At 46.3% G+C, this 20140-nt stretch overlaps 1 protein-coding gene across 1 annotated transcript in view; it reads left to right on the top strand.

Moving 5' to 3' along the window:
- Positions 1-20140, top strand: part of MGARP (mitochondria localized glutamic acid rich protein) — a 418917-nt gene that overhangs the window by 7856 nt on the left and 390921 nt on the right. The window contains exon 2 of the mRNA XM_078676785.1: positions 8431-8534. Coding sequence (XP_078532911.1) covers positions 8431-8534 — 104 coding nt within the window. The remainder of the gene's footprint in view (positions 1-8430; positions 8535-20140) is intronic.

Raw genomic sequence — 20140 nt, 5'->3', positions numbered from 1 at the left:
TAATTGCTGGGCACCTGGGAACACTCACAAGGGCCTAAATGCTGCAGCTGGCACTAAGTGCTGCCAGCTGTGACAGGCCGGGCACCTCTGTGCCATCTCTATCCCTCTCAGGGACCCCCTCTCCATCTTGCGCCTAAACGGTGCAGCTGCCCACTAATTGCTGGGCAGCTGGAGAATCAAAACTGCGCCGGGGCCCTCACTGGCCCTAGAACAAAACTGCGCGAAAGGTTGGAGCCACACAGGCTCTGAAACAGCTGTGGGGCATTGGAGCCATCTGGCTCTAGAAATACCTCTGCCCCCAAGTCCTCCGTGGAACTTTCAAACAACTGGCCAAAGCAGAGCCACACAGGCTCCGAACAAATATGCCCCCTGAGCCTAGCAGGCTCTTAGAACAACTGTGGGGTCGTTGGAGCCCTCCCTCGGGGGCTCGACATCAAGCACCTGGCCCCCGAGCCTCTCTGGGCTCAAAACACATACAACTGCGGGCGGGGAGTCCCTCTCGGGGGACTCAGTCCAAAATGCCCCCGATGCGGCCGCTGGGCTGACAACCCAATGCCCCCTGGACGTTGGAGCCTCGCTGGCTCAAAGCACGCAATGCCCCATGGCCTTACTGGGGCTCCATCCTACGTTGGGGCGACCCGCTGCCAACCGGGGCCGCCCTTCCCGTACCACCGCCTCTATGTGGGAGCGGTCCACTGCCATTCGGGACCGCTCTGGACCTTGTGCCCCCCTGGTACCGCCAGCAGCATCACGGAGCCCCCAGCCCTCTCACTCACCGGGCTGTCTTCGGCGGAGCTCCTCTGCTGGGCTCTCCTTTGCCGGCGCTGCTCTCCCGGCTCCTCTCCTCAGCCGGCCGGACTTCCTGTCTCTGCAGGGCTCCCTCGGCACAATGGAGCCCTGTCAGCCGGCCGCCTCGTCTCCTCGGGGCTCCCTCAGCCGAGAGGAGCCCCGCGCACGGCCGCCATCTCCCGCGCCTTCCTTTCTTCTTCCCCGGACTGCGGGGGCGGGACTTCCGGCCGGCCGCGCTGGGATTGGCCGGCCGGCCAACCGCTTCCGGGTTGCTGCGGGCAGCGCAGCGGCCCTTCTCCTTTAGGCAGGCAGGCGGGGGCTGATTCCTTTTACGGGCCAGATGCCGGGTGGGCACCGGCCATAGGAAATAAAGCGCTTCCAAGCGCTAAGGAAAATGAGCAGAGCGCTACCAGCGCTATAATCGGGAATAAAGCGCTCCTAAGCGCTATTGTCTCAGTGAAGCGCTCACAGGCGCTAAAGAGAAGAAACCCAGCGCTCCCAGCGCTAGAAGGACAATAAAGCGCTCTGTCAGCGCTAGATGCAAATGAAGCGCTCCCTCAGTGCTACAGGGACAAGTCCAGCAAAGTCCTTCAGGGGATACAGCAAAGTCCCTCTAGGGTAAAGCAAAGTCCCCCCCATCCTTCCAGGACAGGCAGAGGGGTCCCCCAGAAGTCCTCCAGACATCCAGGGGCTGGGCAGCGCCCACCCCTGGTAGATTCAAGTCAGACACAGGAACAAGACAAGAACGTTTTGGAAGGGGACACAGCCTCTTCTTATACACAGAAAAGGCTTTGAAGTCTTTTGAAGTCTTTGTGTAAGCGAGCCCTAAGCCCTGGGTGTATCTGGTTTCCCTCTCCTGTCAGCCTCAGGTCAGAGGTGACAGTGGGCCATCAGGAGGGAGAGCCAGCATGGTGGGCTGACAGGCACAGCCCGGCACCACCAGAGCTCTTTCCTCCCATCCCTGACAGCAGATGGGGACTTTCATCCTGGGGTTGGCTCCGACCCCCCCCGGGGGCCCTGCAGCCCCTGTCCCACTCAAACCAGACAGTAAATCCACAAGCAGGCCCAGGCACTCCTGGGCCAGGCTCATCACCCAATCACGTGCCAGCAGACTCTCTACACAAATATGCCAACTTCTAAAAGTGGCGCTTCTAGACTAGACACAGCCATGCCGCATATACCATTATGCAGCACTCATTCTCACGAGTTCACACATATCAAACTCGACCCTGCACTCCCCACCCATCAGGAATCTACCATGGGCATACATATTCCCCATTCATTCCTATGAGAGGGCAAGCCACTTACCACACATACACAGAGAGCACACGCACTTTACACTGTACCACAGTGAAAAAGTGCACAGAGGCCTAAAAATCACCAATCCAGGTTCCAAAAACAGGCTGGGGAAAAAGCAAAAAGTCTCGGGGGGAACCTGCCCAAAGGACCGGGTCCAACATAGGGTGTTATAGGTATAGCCAATTGGGGAAAATAACTGCACAGTTTTGTGAAAGAGATCTGGCCCTGGGGATCTGGTTATCAGGTACCCAGTGCACTTCCAGTCCAAATCACATCAAATACCAGGCAAAAAGTGGGGGTGACAATTGCAAAAAAGGGCACTTTACTACACCATGCATGGATCCTCTGCTTCAACTCTCAAATGTCCTCTTTACGTGTTCCTCTTGCATTGAGAAGTTTGCAAATGGCTGGTAGCGACATGGTGTGAATCCTTAGTATTATATCAGTGTGTCTATGAAGCAACCATTTACTCCCCAGTACTACCCTTGATTTTAATATATATTATATTGGTCAGAGCAGCCCATCCAGATGCCCATATTGTTACCATGTTTTTATTCATGTTAGTGCACAAGCTACAACTGTAGATAACTGGTGAATTAAACAGGACACAAAATAGTATTTTTAGTGAATGGCTATGTTGAAAAGCCCATGAGTAGGGTTCAATGTCTTAACATGCACTGGGGAAGAATTAATGTCAGTATGTGGCTGCATCTAATCTTTCATTTTTCAATCGTTTAATCTTTAGTTACTTTCGTGCATACAAGTGCATTGCAGACAAAGCAAGACAAGAGATATGGAATCTAAAGAACATCCTGTAAATTAGATAAACAAGTGTTACCTCAGTCTGCTTGTAGGAAACATTTGGGAGGGAGGAACGGGTGCTTATTCGATCTTCTTTTTCTGAACTAGAGAGTACAGGTGAGGGGTGCAGGAACAGAGTGGGTGACATGAGGTGCTGAGAAGCAACTCTTGTTTTGGCCAAGACTTTTGTAAAAAGATTTAAGGGGGACGTTAATGCTACAAGTAGGGCAATTGTTGAGAACATTAGAAGTGCTGATTCTTTTAGGGGAGGGATTATTAGGCTTTCGGGTTCATGATTTACTCCGTGAACCTTCTTTATTAGATATTATCTATAAAAACCCCTATTTTTAACCCTTTATTTAATATTTGTCCAAATCCACGAAATAATAGTACATCATATGCTATCACTTCTAAAACTTAGTTTTGCAGGTTTTAACAAAGATACAGATTTTAACCGTGGGGGACAAGTATGTTTCCTCCAGGCCCATCACATACATTATAATTTTTTTTAAAGCAAATTATTTTTGTAGTAGAAAACATCCAAGAAACACCCATGTCTGCACACTGTATCTCGCAGGATATTCATACATAGTTTCAAAGGAAGTCCCTGAAAAGCCCCTTCATCATATACGTTCAGTCATTAGTTCCTAGATAGGTATTTCCCCCTTACCCCATTTGGCTTTGTGTTATCAAACTACATATTGATAGTTTAACACTAGTTGGACAATTCTACATCTACCTGGGTGGTACCTTCATCCGCCGACCAAAGATGTCCTTAGACGGTCCCAAAAGTCTTTCAGTCTGCCAGCGGGGTATATCACCCCTGGGAAAGAGTCTGTCCATCTCTTTACAGTAAACCATGTCCTTTTTTCTTTTCTACCATTGTATGCTCTGACCTCGTCATCTATCACATTGCTACCCTCCGTTTCATGAGTAGTAAGGACATAGCCACAAATCGCAGATGAATCTTAGGAATGTCTTTCACATACAACAACAGTGTATTTATCTTTGCCATAGGCAGCAGGGCTCCCAATCTACTCACCCCACTGGTTCTTATTACCTGTCCCCCCCAGTAGTCTGCAATTTCGGGCACTGCCACGCCAGGTGGAAGAAATCCACCACTTCCCTTTGACATCAATGGCAAACGTCTGCGGTTGAGGTATCAAATTTTTTTATTGATTGGGAGGGGGTGTAGAGGGAGACCACCTCCACAAGAATTTGAAGTGTCTGGTTCTGCCTGTTATTAAAAGGCATCCTTCATCTACACCAAGGAGGGGCCAATGTCCTGTATCCATTGTTCCTTTACTTTCATTTCGGTCATGATTCGTGCTTTGATAATTAAAGCATGCATAACTGAAACCATTGTGTCCACACTCCCCATCTTGATCAATTTTGTAAGTATGTAGCACTCACTTAGCTGGTGGGCTCAAGAAGGTTTTCCAGACTGCATGTTCTGTGTTGCAGTTGATGATACTCCCATATGTCTGAAGGAGTTGTCACCCCTTTGTCCTTCAATTAAGACATTGAGACAAACTTGCCCTCAGAAAATAAATCACCTAGATTAGTCAAACCTAATTTATTCGGTGTGTCCTGAGTGCTCACTTCGTGAGTGGGTGTTAAGTGTGCGTGGTATTGGCAGGAACAGAGCTTGGACACGAGGCAAAGACCTCAATTGCGCTGTACCACTCCATGCATGTTTCATATTATTAACATTCCTAGAGATTTGGGGTGTGGTGCAAACTGGGGGTTCAAGTGACCCATTCTCTCCAGTCAGATATCTTGCCATTATTAATGTGTTTAAAGTTTGGTGGAGGAAGGAACCGGAACTGTGCAAAATGTTCCTGTGCAGCACGATAGAAGATTTGGGGCCTGGTACAGCTAATCCCCTGTCTTCATTTGGTCAGTTTAAAATGTATCCGCCCACTTATGCTCCCTTCCTAAACCAAATTAGTCGCATCAGTATGGTTCTTAATTTTGTTGAAAAGCTCCCAGGGAGCCACACGGGGATATTAACCTTTTGAATGCTATGGGGATTTTTCCCCTGTGCTGGAAAATCATGATTACCATTATTCATGACGAGCTGGGCTCGTCATGAGCGTAGCAGGAGGCTACTGCATGACGAGCCCAGCTCGTCATGAGCGTCGAAGGGGTTAATAGACCATTTTAATTATAGCTCTAAATCCAGTCATAAAGTGTGGTAGTTTTATCTTTTTGTCAACATAAGCCTCCAGGTCCATCAATGTTTTACCTTAATTTTCTCTCGGCATAGTACTAATGTTTTGACAAATAATCTATCCAGACATTTAATATAATCGGTTTTCCATTGCAGGTGATTAAGGTGGGCCTGTAAGCTGCTTTGTCTGTACCAGTATACCAGTCCTTTGTTGGAGGGCAATCCTTTACCAGATTCTCCCCTCTATTAAATGCTGGTTCCAGAATTTGAAGGATTTCCAGTTACTCTTTAATGCTAAATCAGACCTCATGTATCCTAAGATTGTGACTTTTTAGATAGAAGCGGCTCCCAGTACACCACAAAAGAAACTTAAATAATTACTTCAAACACTAAAATAGTCGTTCATAGTGGACTCCTTTATCACCAGATTGTTTAATTACTGGTTAAGAATTTACAGTAGAATAATATTCTCGTAATTCTATTTCAGCCAGCCATACCCTCAAGACACATTTATTAGAATAGCTCAGAAGAACTTTATTCATGTAAATGCAACTTAAAAAAACATTTTTTGCTCAGAATTGATCAAACTGTGTCAAGTTACAAAGTCACAAAAGTGTATATACAATTTGACAATAGCCGACTCGAGCAAATAATTTCCAGTAAGGATTGTGCATCAATAGTGTGGTCCAGGAGCTTAGCTGTGTAAGACTCAACGGTGATTCTACCTTAAAATAAATGAAAATTGTTACCCTCCGGAATAGAGAATATGGGAGCACAAGGTGTGAGTCTGTGTGTCCCAGTGGCAGTCACTTAATGAATGTAAGAGAGATTATGAAGTATCCTCTTGCTAGAATTCCCAATGGGACCTTCTGAGTTGATAATTAAGGCTATTATATGAAGTGTTCATGAGGGTAAAACACTGCTGCCTTCGCAAAAGTCTGGGGTATTGAATGATATGCTCTGCAGTGCATAAGCCGCCATCGTAAGTGAGGCACAATGTCGCCCAGGAGTATTGGTAGGCACAGAATGTGAAAGTAAAGTCAGTAGTAGGAAAGAGACAAATGTAGAAGTTCCATGGAGTACTCTCTTGCACTTCCAGAGCAAGGCTCCACTCAAACAAGCAGTTTAATAAACATGCATCAAAACCTAGATATGTGCAGGCTTTAAAAGAGAATGGAAAAATCAAGGCCCAAATAAACCAAATTTAACAAATTATACGAAGAGCTCACGTTAGACAAGTGAACACCATGTAGTAAATTGTCCAGGAAGTAGTTGTGAGCTTCAATGTGCCTGAGGACCAGATGACAACTATGGTAAACGAACCATTGGAGAAAACAAGTAAATAGTGTTTAAATGTAAGAATCCAAAGATCCCGATGAGGACATATTTTCACCAGTAGAATTGAGTACTCACCTGGAGCATACATGATGGAGCACACATATAGTGCTTTAGACTAATAAATACAAGCCATCTTACGAAATGTTTTAGTGAAAAGACATTCTTTCAAGAGCTAAGAAGTTTAACCAAGCAGCTTTTGCAGATGTTAGATTTTGTTGACTATTCATGTACCTCTAAAGATACTTCTTATGGATTAAACCTCAGAGATGATAAACTTTTAGGCCAGTAGCTTATACACTTGTAATGAAAGAAATCAAGATTCAGTGATCATACTTATTCACCCTATGTGTAGATGGTATAAATAGACTCACTGTGTAGCAACTAGCATCGATGATCTTCCCAAACAAGGAACAAGACGCAGGAGAACAGTATAACAGTATAGTGGTTTTGAAGCAAGGAGCCAAGACATTATTATGATCCACACAATATAACACAGCAATTTTGTCATGCAATGACTTGGCATTTGAAATATGACTGAGATGGCTTCATATTTGTTTTCGCTAAGCTATTTTATTTTGTCAGATTGTTAATCTTGATCTAGAAGGCATTACTATAGCTCATCCTGCCAGAGAATTGTCCACTGTGGACCAACGTTGGGAAACATCCAGCTAACAGTTTTGCAAACTGTAACAATCAGTATATGACTTTGTACTGATTTGTGTCATTTCACCTTTGCATATCACTGAAGGATTTGACCTTATGGTGAACTGGGTTGAAGCTCTATGACTTAGATATGTGCCATCTCGCCTGATCACAGCTTTAAATCCCATCAAGAGTGACTCCTTTAATTCTGCTGCATTAAACAAAATGAGTACCCATTTTGATTGGTTTACAATTGTATTGTAATTGCATTATATAGCACTTACTATCCTGACGAGGCGTCGTAGCGCTTTTTTGGCGAGTAGCACGCTACTCCCGAACCCCTAAAGGATTAGTGTCGAATTAGTATAGTGAAATATGCACTTGTTAACGACTGCAATGTTTATTTCGACAGTCACTCAGAGAATGAGGCCTGGAGATTCTGATCTGAACTTCACAACAAAAACATGGTGTTAAACTGGTAAAACCTCTTACGCAACCAACCAAGCTAAGAATAATGGAATTTAACAGAAAATTTATAATTTTATAAAAATAAAACACTGACAAAATCAATAGTTGTGGCTTTAGAACTATGTGTAACATGTACTTATGTCACCGGCTCTTTGTGTGTCCTATAATAATTGTTCCAGAATGCAATACATTTACAGATACATGCAAATTAAAATAATCCCCATGGCAGTAAAAACATAACAAAATAAACAAGAAAACGCTTACATCCAAGGTACCTCGATTGTATAGGGAATATTGTGATGTATCAAGTATTGTTTTATCATTTTTAAGAGGTTATTAAAGCTGAGAGGCCACTGTGAATATAGCTGTCCAGTGGTATATTGGTATTTTCACCAGATGCCTGGTTATTTAGTCAGTTAGTAAGTTAATTTATGTATGGTACCATTAAAGCTAAAGCATTGCTAATAGTTAGCAAATTCTTTTTTTTCTTTGTACCAAAATTGCAAGAAAGTGTCAAATATATTTCAGGTTCCTGCTCATTACTTGCTGAGTTTCATGTCATCTAGGCTTGTTATACTTAACCACATGCGCACTAGAGGTTTTCCCGCTGCGCGCTGCGATTTCGAAAAACCCGCGTTACATGACGAGCTCAGCTCGTCATCAGCGTAGGGCACGTTACGCTCATGACGAGCTCAGCTCGTCATGAGCGCCGAAGGGGTTAAATATATTTAAAATAAGCATAGCAGATGGGGTAAGGGACGTGCAGGTGTTGAAGCCTAAGGAAACTATAGTTGCTTCCTTTCAGGAAAGTCTAGGCAAAAGCAAGACTATAGAAATGTATGTAAATGATTGTTACCTGCTCTTAATTCATGTTCTGAATTGTGTTGAGGTACACTAATGTAACTATTTGGTTGTTTTAGCTCTTGTTCGGCACATGTCTGCTAGCAATGCCCCTGGTTCCTCTGGCAGCGGTATGATATACTACATATTTGTTGGCGTTGCAACTGCTGGTGGAGGATTTTATGTAAGTCTACCCTTCTCTTTTGACATTAGTAATCATAACCATCTTAAGTTAACTAAACAATGCTTTTTCTTCTATTTTTCTAAAGAAAGTACTACTGTTATGAAAATGCTGTTCTTGTTAATTTATCTTTGTTCTTATGTACCTGCCGTTTTCTGTTGACATCAGTGTGACATCCAAAGGTTCACAGAACTAAAGAGATACCAAACACTGGCCGTACTAGAGAGCCTCTACACAGTCCCTAAAGACAGATTCTCTCATAATTATGTAGAAAAAATATAGTACACAATCAGTCTTTGATACAACTTGTTTCTTTAGTAATGTCCTCAAAACCTTATTATATATATTGTATTTTTATTCATAATGTTTCCATACCTGAGCTTGTGCACCAGTGTTTCCAGGCTGGCGGTTACTCATAGGAGGCCAACTAGAGCTTGTAAAACTAACCTTTGGCCTGCTGCTTTGAATTCGTATTAGACCTGTGTTGGATGGTAGGAGTATAGTGTGCGCGGGCGTACTGCTCCACTGCCCATGTTCGTCTGATTTGGGTGGTCTGTATTGAGGCGGTCTGTTTGTGTTCATAGTTAATCAGATCTCTAGGCATGTATGCATGCATCCTTGGGGTTTCTTCTGATCCCCCATACCCTTTACCCCCTAGATACAGGAGGGGAAATGAAAGAAAGGTTTTCCACACATTAAGAATAGGATTGTTAAAAAAAAGAGAGAGCTACTGAAGCCTTTGATTGGTAAAACAGTGTGATCTTCCGTTTACTCCAAGAGAACACCTTTCCATATGTTACTTTTCCAGGTTTCCAATGTAAGAAAGTGAATATTTAATTTGGGTGAATGGTAGACCATCTAAAGTAATAAAATCACCAACTTGTTAGGTCCAAAACAAGGTTACGGTAATTTAAACATGAGGTCAGTACAGCTAACACTCTTGGGAACCGAAACGCTTTTCAATATCTTACACTGGTGGAATTGTGATGCTTTAAAAAAAAAAAAAACTTGCTCGGATTGTTTTTTACTTTTAATTATGTGTGTCTTATCCCGCGTGATAAATTGCTTCTAGAATACTGCGTGATGAATTGCTGCAAGGAGAGTTGCTTCCAGAAATCAAAACCATTGTTAGGGGTTGCAAGGAGTACGAGACGAGGAAACTCTGCGCATACATTAGTATTCACTCCATAATATAGTGTCCAAAACATGTAGTTGGCAATCAATCATGAAGATGAATTATGCAAAGGTCACTGTGGTAGCCAAATGCTCTGTTGCATGATCATATCAGCAAGTGGTGGGTCCAGTAGGTATTTCTGCCAGAGACTAGGGTTACCCCGTTCTGTCATTACAGGACCTTGGTTTAAAATGCCTGCTTCCTTGCCCACACAGCCCAATACAAATGTACATTCTCGGAGGTATGCAATGTGTTTATGTCTGGGTATGGGACGTCTCCGCCATTCCGCGATCTTATATTTATAAAACATGTCAAACAGGGAGTTAAGAACTGGGATGCTTGCTGCCGGTCCGTGTCCAGTAGGGCACCATGCGTACATAGAACGTCATAAGTCTCGGTCGGTGCCCGGGGGTGAGGGGGGGACCCGCTCACCCAGCCAATCCCGTGGATCAGGCACAGGGGGGGAAAGGGGAGGAATCCATCTCAATCAGACACTCATTCCAGACTGAGGAGTGTCGCTTTCTCCGTTCGTGTCACTTGGGGAGTCCAGGTATTCCCATGCATGTAATATGTCCTACCATTGTTCTGCTATCTGACGCAGACGCAGTCCTCTCAGCTCCTCCCTACGCAGCGCTCTCTCCTCTGCCCTAGCCCACGTCGTTACCTCCCTCCGCCACACAAAAGCCTGCGTTCCTGTAGGTGCTTTCCATGTGAGTGCTATATACAGTCTAGCCAGCTCCAGGGACAGATCTATGAATTTATTTCCAACTTTACGTTTAGGTGGCCTAGGATAGAGTCCCAACAGACAGACCTCCACAGTGCAAGGAAGCGTATGGTCTAATGCAGTGTTGAGCGCCGGGAGTATTATGTGCCAAAATGTTTGTGTGACCCTGCATGCCCAGGCCATGTGAAGGTAATCGGCATCTTCCCAATGACATCTTGGGCAGCGCCTTCGCTCTCCCCCAAAAACTACAAAAATCCAGTGTGGAGTTAAATACGTCATGTTCACGTAGTTAAATTGTACATACTTCAACCTTGTTCTCCGTGCTACTGTCTTAGGGGACGCCATGACCCTGCCCCATTCTCCATCTGTGAGGTCTCTCTCCAAATGGCTTTACCATTTCTCACGCAGCCGGACCCGGGGGTCAGCGAGGCCTCGCACAAGGACTCGTAAAACCATTTAATTTGGTGTCTTGCTTTGCCCAGGGTAATCCAGGAATGCAGCACTGCATGCGTTTCCGGCTCCTCTCTGTTCCGACCCCATAACTGAGCGAACGCCCTCTGTAGCTCCGCGTACACTAGAAATTAGCCCGCAGGCAAGCTACACCCCTCCACCAACTTTGCAATGGGAAGCAAAATCTTCTCCTGATTACAGTCCCCTGCGGTTTTGAGGCCCACCTCCACCCAAGGAGCCAAATGCTCTGCGGTCATAACCTGTTGAGGTTCGCCGTGGGCAGCCCCACCAGAGTCCGCTCTGGGGTGTATTTCGGAGTGTTCGGTATTCTCTTAATGCTACTCTTCCAACATTGTAATGACGTGGTCTGCAATAAAGATGTGTAGGGAACTTTTGTTGTGTGCATCAGGAGTTTCGCCAACAAGAGACTGGGGCTCTGACCAGGTTCCGCTAAAAAGGTTCCGTCTACATTCACACCCTCCAACCATTCGGCCAGCTATTCCATCTGGGCCGTGAGCTGGTACAACTCGAAGTCAGGGACTCTCAAACCTCCTGCATCTATAGGGCGTTTCAATATCGTACGTGACACCTACACCTGCAATCTCCCCATACTAGATCTCTCACCAGGACCAAGCTGCAGGCAATAACACTGGCCTGTTGGCAAAATAATATAACACCCGGGGGAGCATAATCATTTTTATCAAGGATATCCTGGCCATGACGGGGAGGCGTAGCGTACCCCAAAACTGGACACTAGATCTAAGGGATAGCATGGCTTTACCCAAATTCCCTTCTCTCAGGGCCTCCAAGGAATAGAAGATCTGGACACCCAGATATCGGAAGGTTTCCAAAGCCCGGTTAATGTCCGCAGGCCCCTCCGGTGGGCGCACTAAAGGTCCAGCCACTGGGAAGAGATGTCTTGCGTTTATTGACTCATAGTCTTGACCGTTCTCCAAACATCTCCAAGTGTGGTAGGGCCGTGTCCGCCCCCGAGCAGCATAAAAGAGATACACGAATAGATCATCTGTGTATAAGGGCATGAATATATCATCTGTGTGTAAGGAGATGATGTGCATCCTTCCCCCTAATGTTAACCCCATGCCCTCTTCCCCTTGCCGAAGCAACTCAGCCTGAGGCTCTATCGCCAAGGCGAATAGGAGTGGCGACAGGGGGCAGCCCTGACCAATGTTCCCTCCAAATTGTTTTCCTCTGTGTGCGGCAGTGTAGGGTCTCTGCGCGCTGCAGCCATGGCTATGTGTGCAGTAACCAGACTGCGCTTGTGCACAGCGCCAAATATCACTCCAAACATTTGCTTAAAAAACTGAAAAGACGTTGCATTTCCACACATACAACCCACGTTAAGGGGCTTAAGGCAGATTGCATTTTGGATACACACGCCATGACCATAATGGTGAAATTGGTAAGAGAGGGAAGGAAAGAGAAAGGCTGCCAGAGGCTTTGGAGAACTGGGAGGGAGAACGGAGAATGGAAAACCGGTAAGAGAGAAAGCAAAGAACAGGCACCGAGAGGGAAATGGAGACAAGAATGGGATGGAGGAGTAGGGGAAAGTGGGTAAACGTGGAGCGGGACTGGTAATGAGGAAAAAGAAGAGAAGGAGACGGCGAGCGCAGCAATGCTTCAGAAATACCGTCGCTGCATATCGACGTTGGGGGTTCTATAAGGAACCTTTTTGGCCATCCTGTCATTTCTAAATGCTTGCTCTATGTAACCGTGCTCACCTGAACAAACTAAGAAGGGTGGAAGGCTGGTTAGGCCTTGCCAAGATTTTGTTATCTTGCCAAGATGCAGGTCTGAGCAAATGGCAGCTGCAAGTGTATAAATGACTGATCCATCTGTCGGGAGTATTCCCTTCACTAACACTTGCTTCCCTTCTCTTTTTGAAACTCAGGGGCAGCAACATTGTGATGGTGTCACCAGAGCTTGAAGTGGAAGCTTTTTTCATATTATATACAAGCCATAGTTGCTGCTTGTTTATCTTATGCAACTAACAACCACTGACCAAAGCCAAAAGTCCGACTTGTTGTAGGTACGATGTTACTTGATGTATCATATCTCTGGGTGCAATGATGGAAACAGGAAAATACAAGTCGGGGCACACTATGCTAAGCACAGAAAAGTTTAAAAAGTCACACATTCACCCCACAGCCAAGCTCTATTAAGAAGAGAAATACAGCAAGTCTACAAACATGGCGTGTGCTTTACACACCATGTTTGTAGAGTTTCTGCATTTCTTTTCTTTTTTTTATTTTAATTTCTTTATTGATCTTTTAACAAACATCAAAAGCAAAAAAAAAGGCATTACAATGACAGTTGTTGATTGTCGTGCTATGTGACATAGGTTCATTCAATACATTAGTTTGTTCGGTCCCAGATATTAACCGAGTTCAATCATGAGTTAGTACAATGCATTAAAGCCTATCCCACCTTCCCCTATTCAACTACAGTCCAAACCGGGGACCCAGCAGACCAATGTAAAAACCGACATATCACCTAGAAACCCGTGACCCACTTACCCCAGCCACAGAATAACCACAGCTAGTATAAATAGTAAAGACATTCATATACTACACTCTGCTGCATTAGCCAGTGGAAGAGGCTACATCCTTGTCCCCTGGTGGAGCATCCGGGGCATTTGACTGGTATTAACTCTGCATATGTTGTCAATTGGTCTTTACTATAAATAAAGTCTTGCAACCAGTCTTTAAATTTAGGGGCCCTCCCCCTGCCCCATCTGCAGGCCACCTGTCTCTTAGCCAGGAGCAAGGCCAGAGTAGCGAACTTTTTACGCACCCTGGGGATATCATCTGTATACCCCAATAACGCAAGCATGGGGGACTGTGGCAGCGGCATTTCAATCATCTCCACCAGCGCCTCCATCACCTCTCGCCAATACACTCAAACTTGAGGACAGGACCAGGCCAGATGCAAGAAATCCGCCCCTTCTTGACGGCAGCGCAGGCAGTGGTCATCTTCCTGGATTTTATATTTACGGAGCAGCGCAGGGGAGTAATAATATTCTATGCAAAATTTGCCAATGTATTATTCGCAGTCTGCTGCTGGTGGTGATTTCCGCCATCTGCGTGCAGCAGTAGTTCGACTGCTAATCAGTGAGTGGGGAGTCTAATCCCGGTCCCACGCGCCTCTAGCAGCCGGCAACACAAGCGGTCATTCCAGAAGCGCCGATCTATAGATGCGTGATACAGTGTGTGATGGTCCAGCCATCTTTAATGTGGTGTGTAAGACTTCCGGCTGAGTGGGTTCCTGTGGGAAGCATGGAGTATTCACCTGTAGTTCATTTTTGAGCCCGATGTACAGAAACAGTTTAAGAGGGGTAACACTGTCCCCAGTCAACAGCTCCTTTTGGTCTTTGAACCGCCCCTCGTGATACAAATCACCCCACGTTTGTAGCCCCCTCCTTCGCAGCATATCTCGACACACCGCTTCCTGTGTGACAGGGGCATACGGCAGATAAGGTAGTCGCACCAGAGGGGAGTAAGGTAGGGTTTTGTCCATTAGTCTTGTTAAACGGCCCCATGCATTATTGGTGCATGATACAGTATGATGCATCTTCAGCTCACCTGGAACACGCGCCCCAAAAAAGGAAGATGGGGGCATAGGCCACATGTACCCTTGCTCAACAGCCAAATGCGGCATGTAAGGCGGTGGATGTAGCCAATAAATGGCGTAATGAGCTTGGGCGCTTAGGTAGTACAATTCCATGTCTGGAATTTCGAATCTCCCCCTGGAGAAAGGTGGAGTCATGAGCTTCCATCCCAGTCGAGGTTTCCTCCCACCTCAAGCCAACTTGACCAACAACGATCAAAGGGTATTAAAAAAACACTCCCCAGATGATAAGGGTATATTAAGGAATAAATAGTTTTGGGCGAATTTTCATTTTCATCAGGGCCACTCTGCCTGCCAGCGAAAGCGGGAAGGTGATCCAGCGGTCTACACATGTGGTGATTGTGTCAATCGCTACACCATAATTAACTCTAATTGTCTCTGCAGGATCCCTAGTTATGACGATCCCCAGATATTTGATTTCATTTTCACACCAGATTAGTGGGTACTCAGGGGTGAACCGAGACATGGCCGAGGTGAGTGGGAAGATCTGAGATTTATTCCAGTTCAGTTTTATCCCAGAACTAGCAGCCCACCCCAGCGTTGCCCCGGGCAGGAGGGGGCTGGGGGCAGCATTTCAGGCTTGCGTGCACCTTACCTCAGCGCTTGCTCCCAGTCGCACAAACCCAGGCCCCCACTCCAGTCCGCCTCACTTCACCGCCCCCCACTACTCTCACTTAAATGTCTGCACCAAATGTGAAAGCCGTTTTAAAACCTATCATTTATTTTGCTATCCCGCTCCAGTCCGCCTCACTTCACCGCCCCCACTACACCAAGCCAGTCTACACGCCCCGCTGCAGTCCGCTATCCCGCTCCATTCTGCCTCACTTACCGCTGCTCCCCGCGTACTTCACCGCTCCTCCCCACGTTTCACATACCTCAAGGCGCTGCAGTCTTGCTACGTTCTCCGCTCCTCCATGCGCTGTTGTCCTCCATTCTGCTCCAGTCCGCCTTACTTCACCGCGGTTCACGTACCTCATTCCCTCTAGTCTGGCTAAGTTTTCCACTCCTCCCCGCGCTGTTGTCAGCTCCTCCTCGAGTTCCTGTCCTCCGATGATGTCAGCACGCACGTTGTTAGCACACACGGCCGGCGCTACTTCTTAGGGACTACTTTTTTTTATTGTTTATTTTTTAAATAACGTTTATTTTTATTTATTTTTTATAGCCTATGTCCATCTACTGGACCCCCCCTTTCCAACGCTGTATTGGGTGTTGCGATTGGTGGTGTACTTTTCGAGTTTACCTGGCTCAAAGGACACAGTTCTCTCTTTATAATAGTAGTATAGATACTGTCTAAACCTAATGAATTCCCTCAGTATGGGGCTAAGACTTACATCAGGATCTCAGAGGTACAAAGTGACGTCATCCGCATATAGCGAGATGAGAATTTGACGAGAGGGATACATTATGGCGTGTTCCCTGTGTTGTCTGATTTTAGCTGCTAAAGGCTCAATGGCAAAAAGCAACGGGGATAGCGGGCACCCCTGACGGGTGCCTCGCTTAATGGGGATTGGATCAGAATATAACCCGTTAATCTGGACCACTGCTTCCGGCTTGGTATAAAGCACCTGAATCTACGCCAGATAAGGTCGAGGGAACCCCATTCTACCCAGGATTGCCAGCATATAATTCCATTTTAGGGAATCAAATGCCTTTGTGTCATCCAAATCCCGCTATGGAACTGTCTGGGTCAGCATCATGCAGCAGTGCAAAGATGGTGGGCAAGTTATGAGAGGTGGCTCTACCCGGGACAAAGCCCACCTGATCTGGCAGGACCAAGCCCTCCTTGAGCAGGGACAGCCGGTTGGCGATAACTTTAGCAAGTATCTTTGTGTCACAGTTGATTAGAGAAAGGGGACGATGGGCGTCACACCTGTCCGCATCTTTACCTGGTTTTAGTAGGGAGATAATCCGGACCTGCCGCTTTGAAAGAGGGAGACACCCCAAATACCGCGCCTCCTCAAATACTTGTTTGAGAATGGGAACTAATTGGTCACTATATCATTTACAAAATTCAGCAGGCAACCAGTCACGTGATTGCTTCCTGTATTTCATCCTCCTCAATATCCAGCGACCGGAACTTCCTGCGAGAATCACTTAGCTAAGCCAGGGCTGTATCTTCAAAATACTCTGCTATGTCTGGAGGAAGCCGGTCAGTTGTGTGATAAAGCGCGGTATAGTAATCAGTGAAAATGTGAAGTATCTCCCTGGAGTCTGTGTGTCTTCGTCCCTGATTTCTAAGACCTGATTGGCACCTCTGGGAACCCTACTGACCCCAGCCAGGGCCTTGTCAGGACGCTCGCCCTCAACATACTGCCTGGCAACATAGTACTTCGATCTAAATTTGGCTTCCCGCTCGACTTCTGCCGAGTACTCCACTAGCAGCTCTTTGAGCCGAACCCGCGCCTGGTCGTCGGGCGAGGATCCAACACGTGCCTCCGTAGCCTTCAGTGGCGGCTCCTCTATAGGGGGGTTTGGGCGCCGCCTCCCCCCTGCTTTCTCGCAGTGCGAGAAGGCAGAAACAAATGGTAATAACTACCATTTGTTTCTGCCTTCTCGCACAGCGAGAAAGCTGAAGTTCCTGGTTGGGGGTGGGCGGTGTTTCTCGAGGGCAGGGGGGAGTGGCTTGCCCACTGTTGTTCATACTGTCTGTTTGGGCAGCCTGAGGCCGCCCAAACAGTATGAACAACAGTGGGCAAGCCACTCCCCCCTGCCCTCGAGAAACACCGTCCACTCTCCCTGTTCTCTCTGTATGCTGCAGTCTACAGAGAGATTATGACGCTGGTGGGGCAGCGGCCTCACCAATCACAGCGCTGCGCTGCATGGGAGGGAGGCTGCCTGCCGCCTTCCTGATGACGACGAGCCCAGAGGAATTCAAATGCAGGACGGCCCGAGTCGGGAGTCTCAGCACGGGACTAAAGCAAAAGCAGGAAGAGGTAAGTTTTACTTTTATTTATCCCGCCTCCCCCATCCCCTCCGCGGCGTGATGACCCAATTTCCACCCGCCCGTAATGCCAGCTGTGACTGCCTGCCGGACAATGCCCTGTGATGGCTTTCCTCATGGCGAGCAGGTCGTGGGGTGCGTCTGCTGCTCGAGGTTTATGATCTTTGTGCACTGTGGGTGTTTCGGGGAGAAAGCGTAGCGTTTATAGTGCTTTTTGCACCATGACTGAAAAGACCGGGGCGCGGGGTCATAACTCCAAGGCAAACATTTCACACACGTTGTTTAAGGAGGCAACTTGGTGTGAAAGCGTGCTAATTTAAGTACATTCTGTGGGGTGTTTACTTACTGGGTTGTGTAGGGGCACAGCATAAAACGAGGCGCAGGCAACCATGGCAACCGCGTCAATCAGTTAAGAAAAAAAAGGTGTTTTGTGTGGGAAGTAAAAATGCATGCTTTCAAAATCCGGTTTCTGTGCACGCCACGATTAACATCTGCGCAACCCCGCCGGCCTCTCTGGACTGTCTTCAGCCTTGCTTCGAGGTTCGTGCAAAGGCTTCAGCAACGCACATCCTCACTCATGAAAAAAACACTCTAGCTAGAACAATTCCAACATTTTTCTAGCACCTCGGAAAGATGTTTATCTAGAGCTGGCAACATGGCGTTTACACCTTATGACATTATATTGTGGCTTTCTCTTTTAATAGTTGAGGCTTTAAAGTGGGCTTTCGCTTATAGAAAAGTGCATACCAGCAAGGCCCTCTTGCAGTTCGCTTTTGGGATGATTTGGATGCGTTCTGGAATATCACCATGCACTTTCAAAGTCACTTTATATGGAAACATACCTCTTTCCATTTACACAGGGATTTGCTTTTTTTCTGGGCGAGAGCACAGCTGTCTTTTTTTTCTTCTTGATCAAAAATGAATATCTTTGTGGATGCACTTCTGGCCATTTGACACCCGTTTTGAGAACATAATCAACCCTTGGGAACTTCAGTTATTAGAGGCGCTATCCCGAGGACTTCCATACCGACGCCCTCTCATTGAGAGCTGGAGCACGAACACAGCTGTGATAAAGGGTTCACACATTATATGTGTTGAAAAATTATCTGTTTCCTTGGTTTCTCACGGATTCTCGAGAAGCACGTCTTTAGGTATGGCTGCTGAAGTAATCTGTCACTGTTTTTTTTTTTAATGTAATCTGCAGTAGAAAACAGCCTCTTGGAATTCATTATAACTTGCTTTGTTTTGTTGGTCCCCGTATATAAAGGCATCAACCAGGGCCTAATTTGTAAAAAAAAAACCATAAGATTCAGGAGGCCTCTGCAGCTTGCACCACCCACAGCGCTGCTGGTGACAGTACAAATACACCTAGGTTGTGTTACGTTGGACCACTTTACGTTGTGTTGCTTGTATTCCCTTATGATGCATGTCTTTCTGTTATGTTACGTTGTTATGCGTTATGTTAATCGATGTTATGCTTCTTTTGGTTCTGGCCCGTTATGATGGGGTGCTATTTGTTAAGCTATGCACATTACATCTATTTATTTTACAATTCATTTCGTTATATTATTTTGTGTTATGCTACCCTTTACATTTGTGTTATGCTACTTTATGCTATGCAATGTTTTGTTAGATTGCACTACGTAATGTAAATAACATTGCTTTATGTTACAAATCTTTTTATTATACTATGTGGTTTTTCCTTGCGTTTCGATATGCTTTGGTGACCTTCATTTTGCCAAAATAGATGCACGGGTTGTGTAGCGCCGTAAGGCTTGAAGGATTTGCATGGTAAACGTGAAACAGGGCCTTGCTGACAAGCCAGGTGATGGCTGGCACTTATCAGGGGCATAGCAATACCTTAAACAGGGCCTTGAGGCAGCAGGGGTGTTACGCAGGGGCCTTTTGGGATGGGGGTTCAATACAAGGTCAATGATATGTGATACATATATATTTTGAGCGCAGCCTGCAGCACTTCCGGGATAGTGTCACACTCTTAAATTTGCTTGAAAATGCACCATTTCCCTACTCTTTTTGTCAATTTTCTCGCGGAGGGAATACAGGTGGTTCAGGCTCAGAGCAGTGAAGTATGACAATTGTTAAACGCCTCACCACTTTCAAATGTCACCAGCCGCCACTGGTAGCCCTGATATCTAATTTGAGCTTGCTTAGCGTGCCCCCCCTAATGGAACGCAGCACTCCACCACCCTTCGCTATGCAGAGCCCACTAATGTTAATTTTAAAACTCTCCCAGACGCATGCAATGGTGTAAACGCTGTCAATGTTACGAGGAATATAGTCTGATTTCCTGACGCAACTCTTCCCGGAAGGCATCATCAAATAGAGTTGTGGGTAGCAATCGCCAGGAACAATAGGGAGATGCCTCTCCAGGAGCTTCTAGTACCATCATGACCGGGGAATCATCCAAGAAGGTGTGATGTCAATGAGCCAATGATCAGTCATGATGGCCGTGAGGTGCTTCGTGGCGACGGGTGAGATGCCAAATGTGGGGGCGACCTATCGAGCTCTGGCACGAACGCCAGGTTGAAGTCTCCTCCCCATGTAAGAAAAGTTGGTCCGATTTCCAGAATACGCCCCCATGGCTGAATTAGAGACTGTGCATCATCAATGTTGGGCGCATGCCAGCTTACTAATGTGAACATGTGATTTGCTAT

The sequence above is a fragment of the Lissotriton helveticus genome, chromosome 2_1, assembly GCF_964261635.1.
Source record: "Lissotriton helveticus chromosome 2_1, aLisHel1.1, whole genome shotgun sequence".
NCBI classification, from domain to species: Eukaryota; Metazoa; Chordata; class Amphibia; order Caudata; family Salamandridae; genus Lissotriton; species Lissotriton helveticus.
This window is presented reverse-complemented; position numbering and strand designations above follow the sequence as displayed.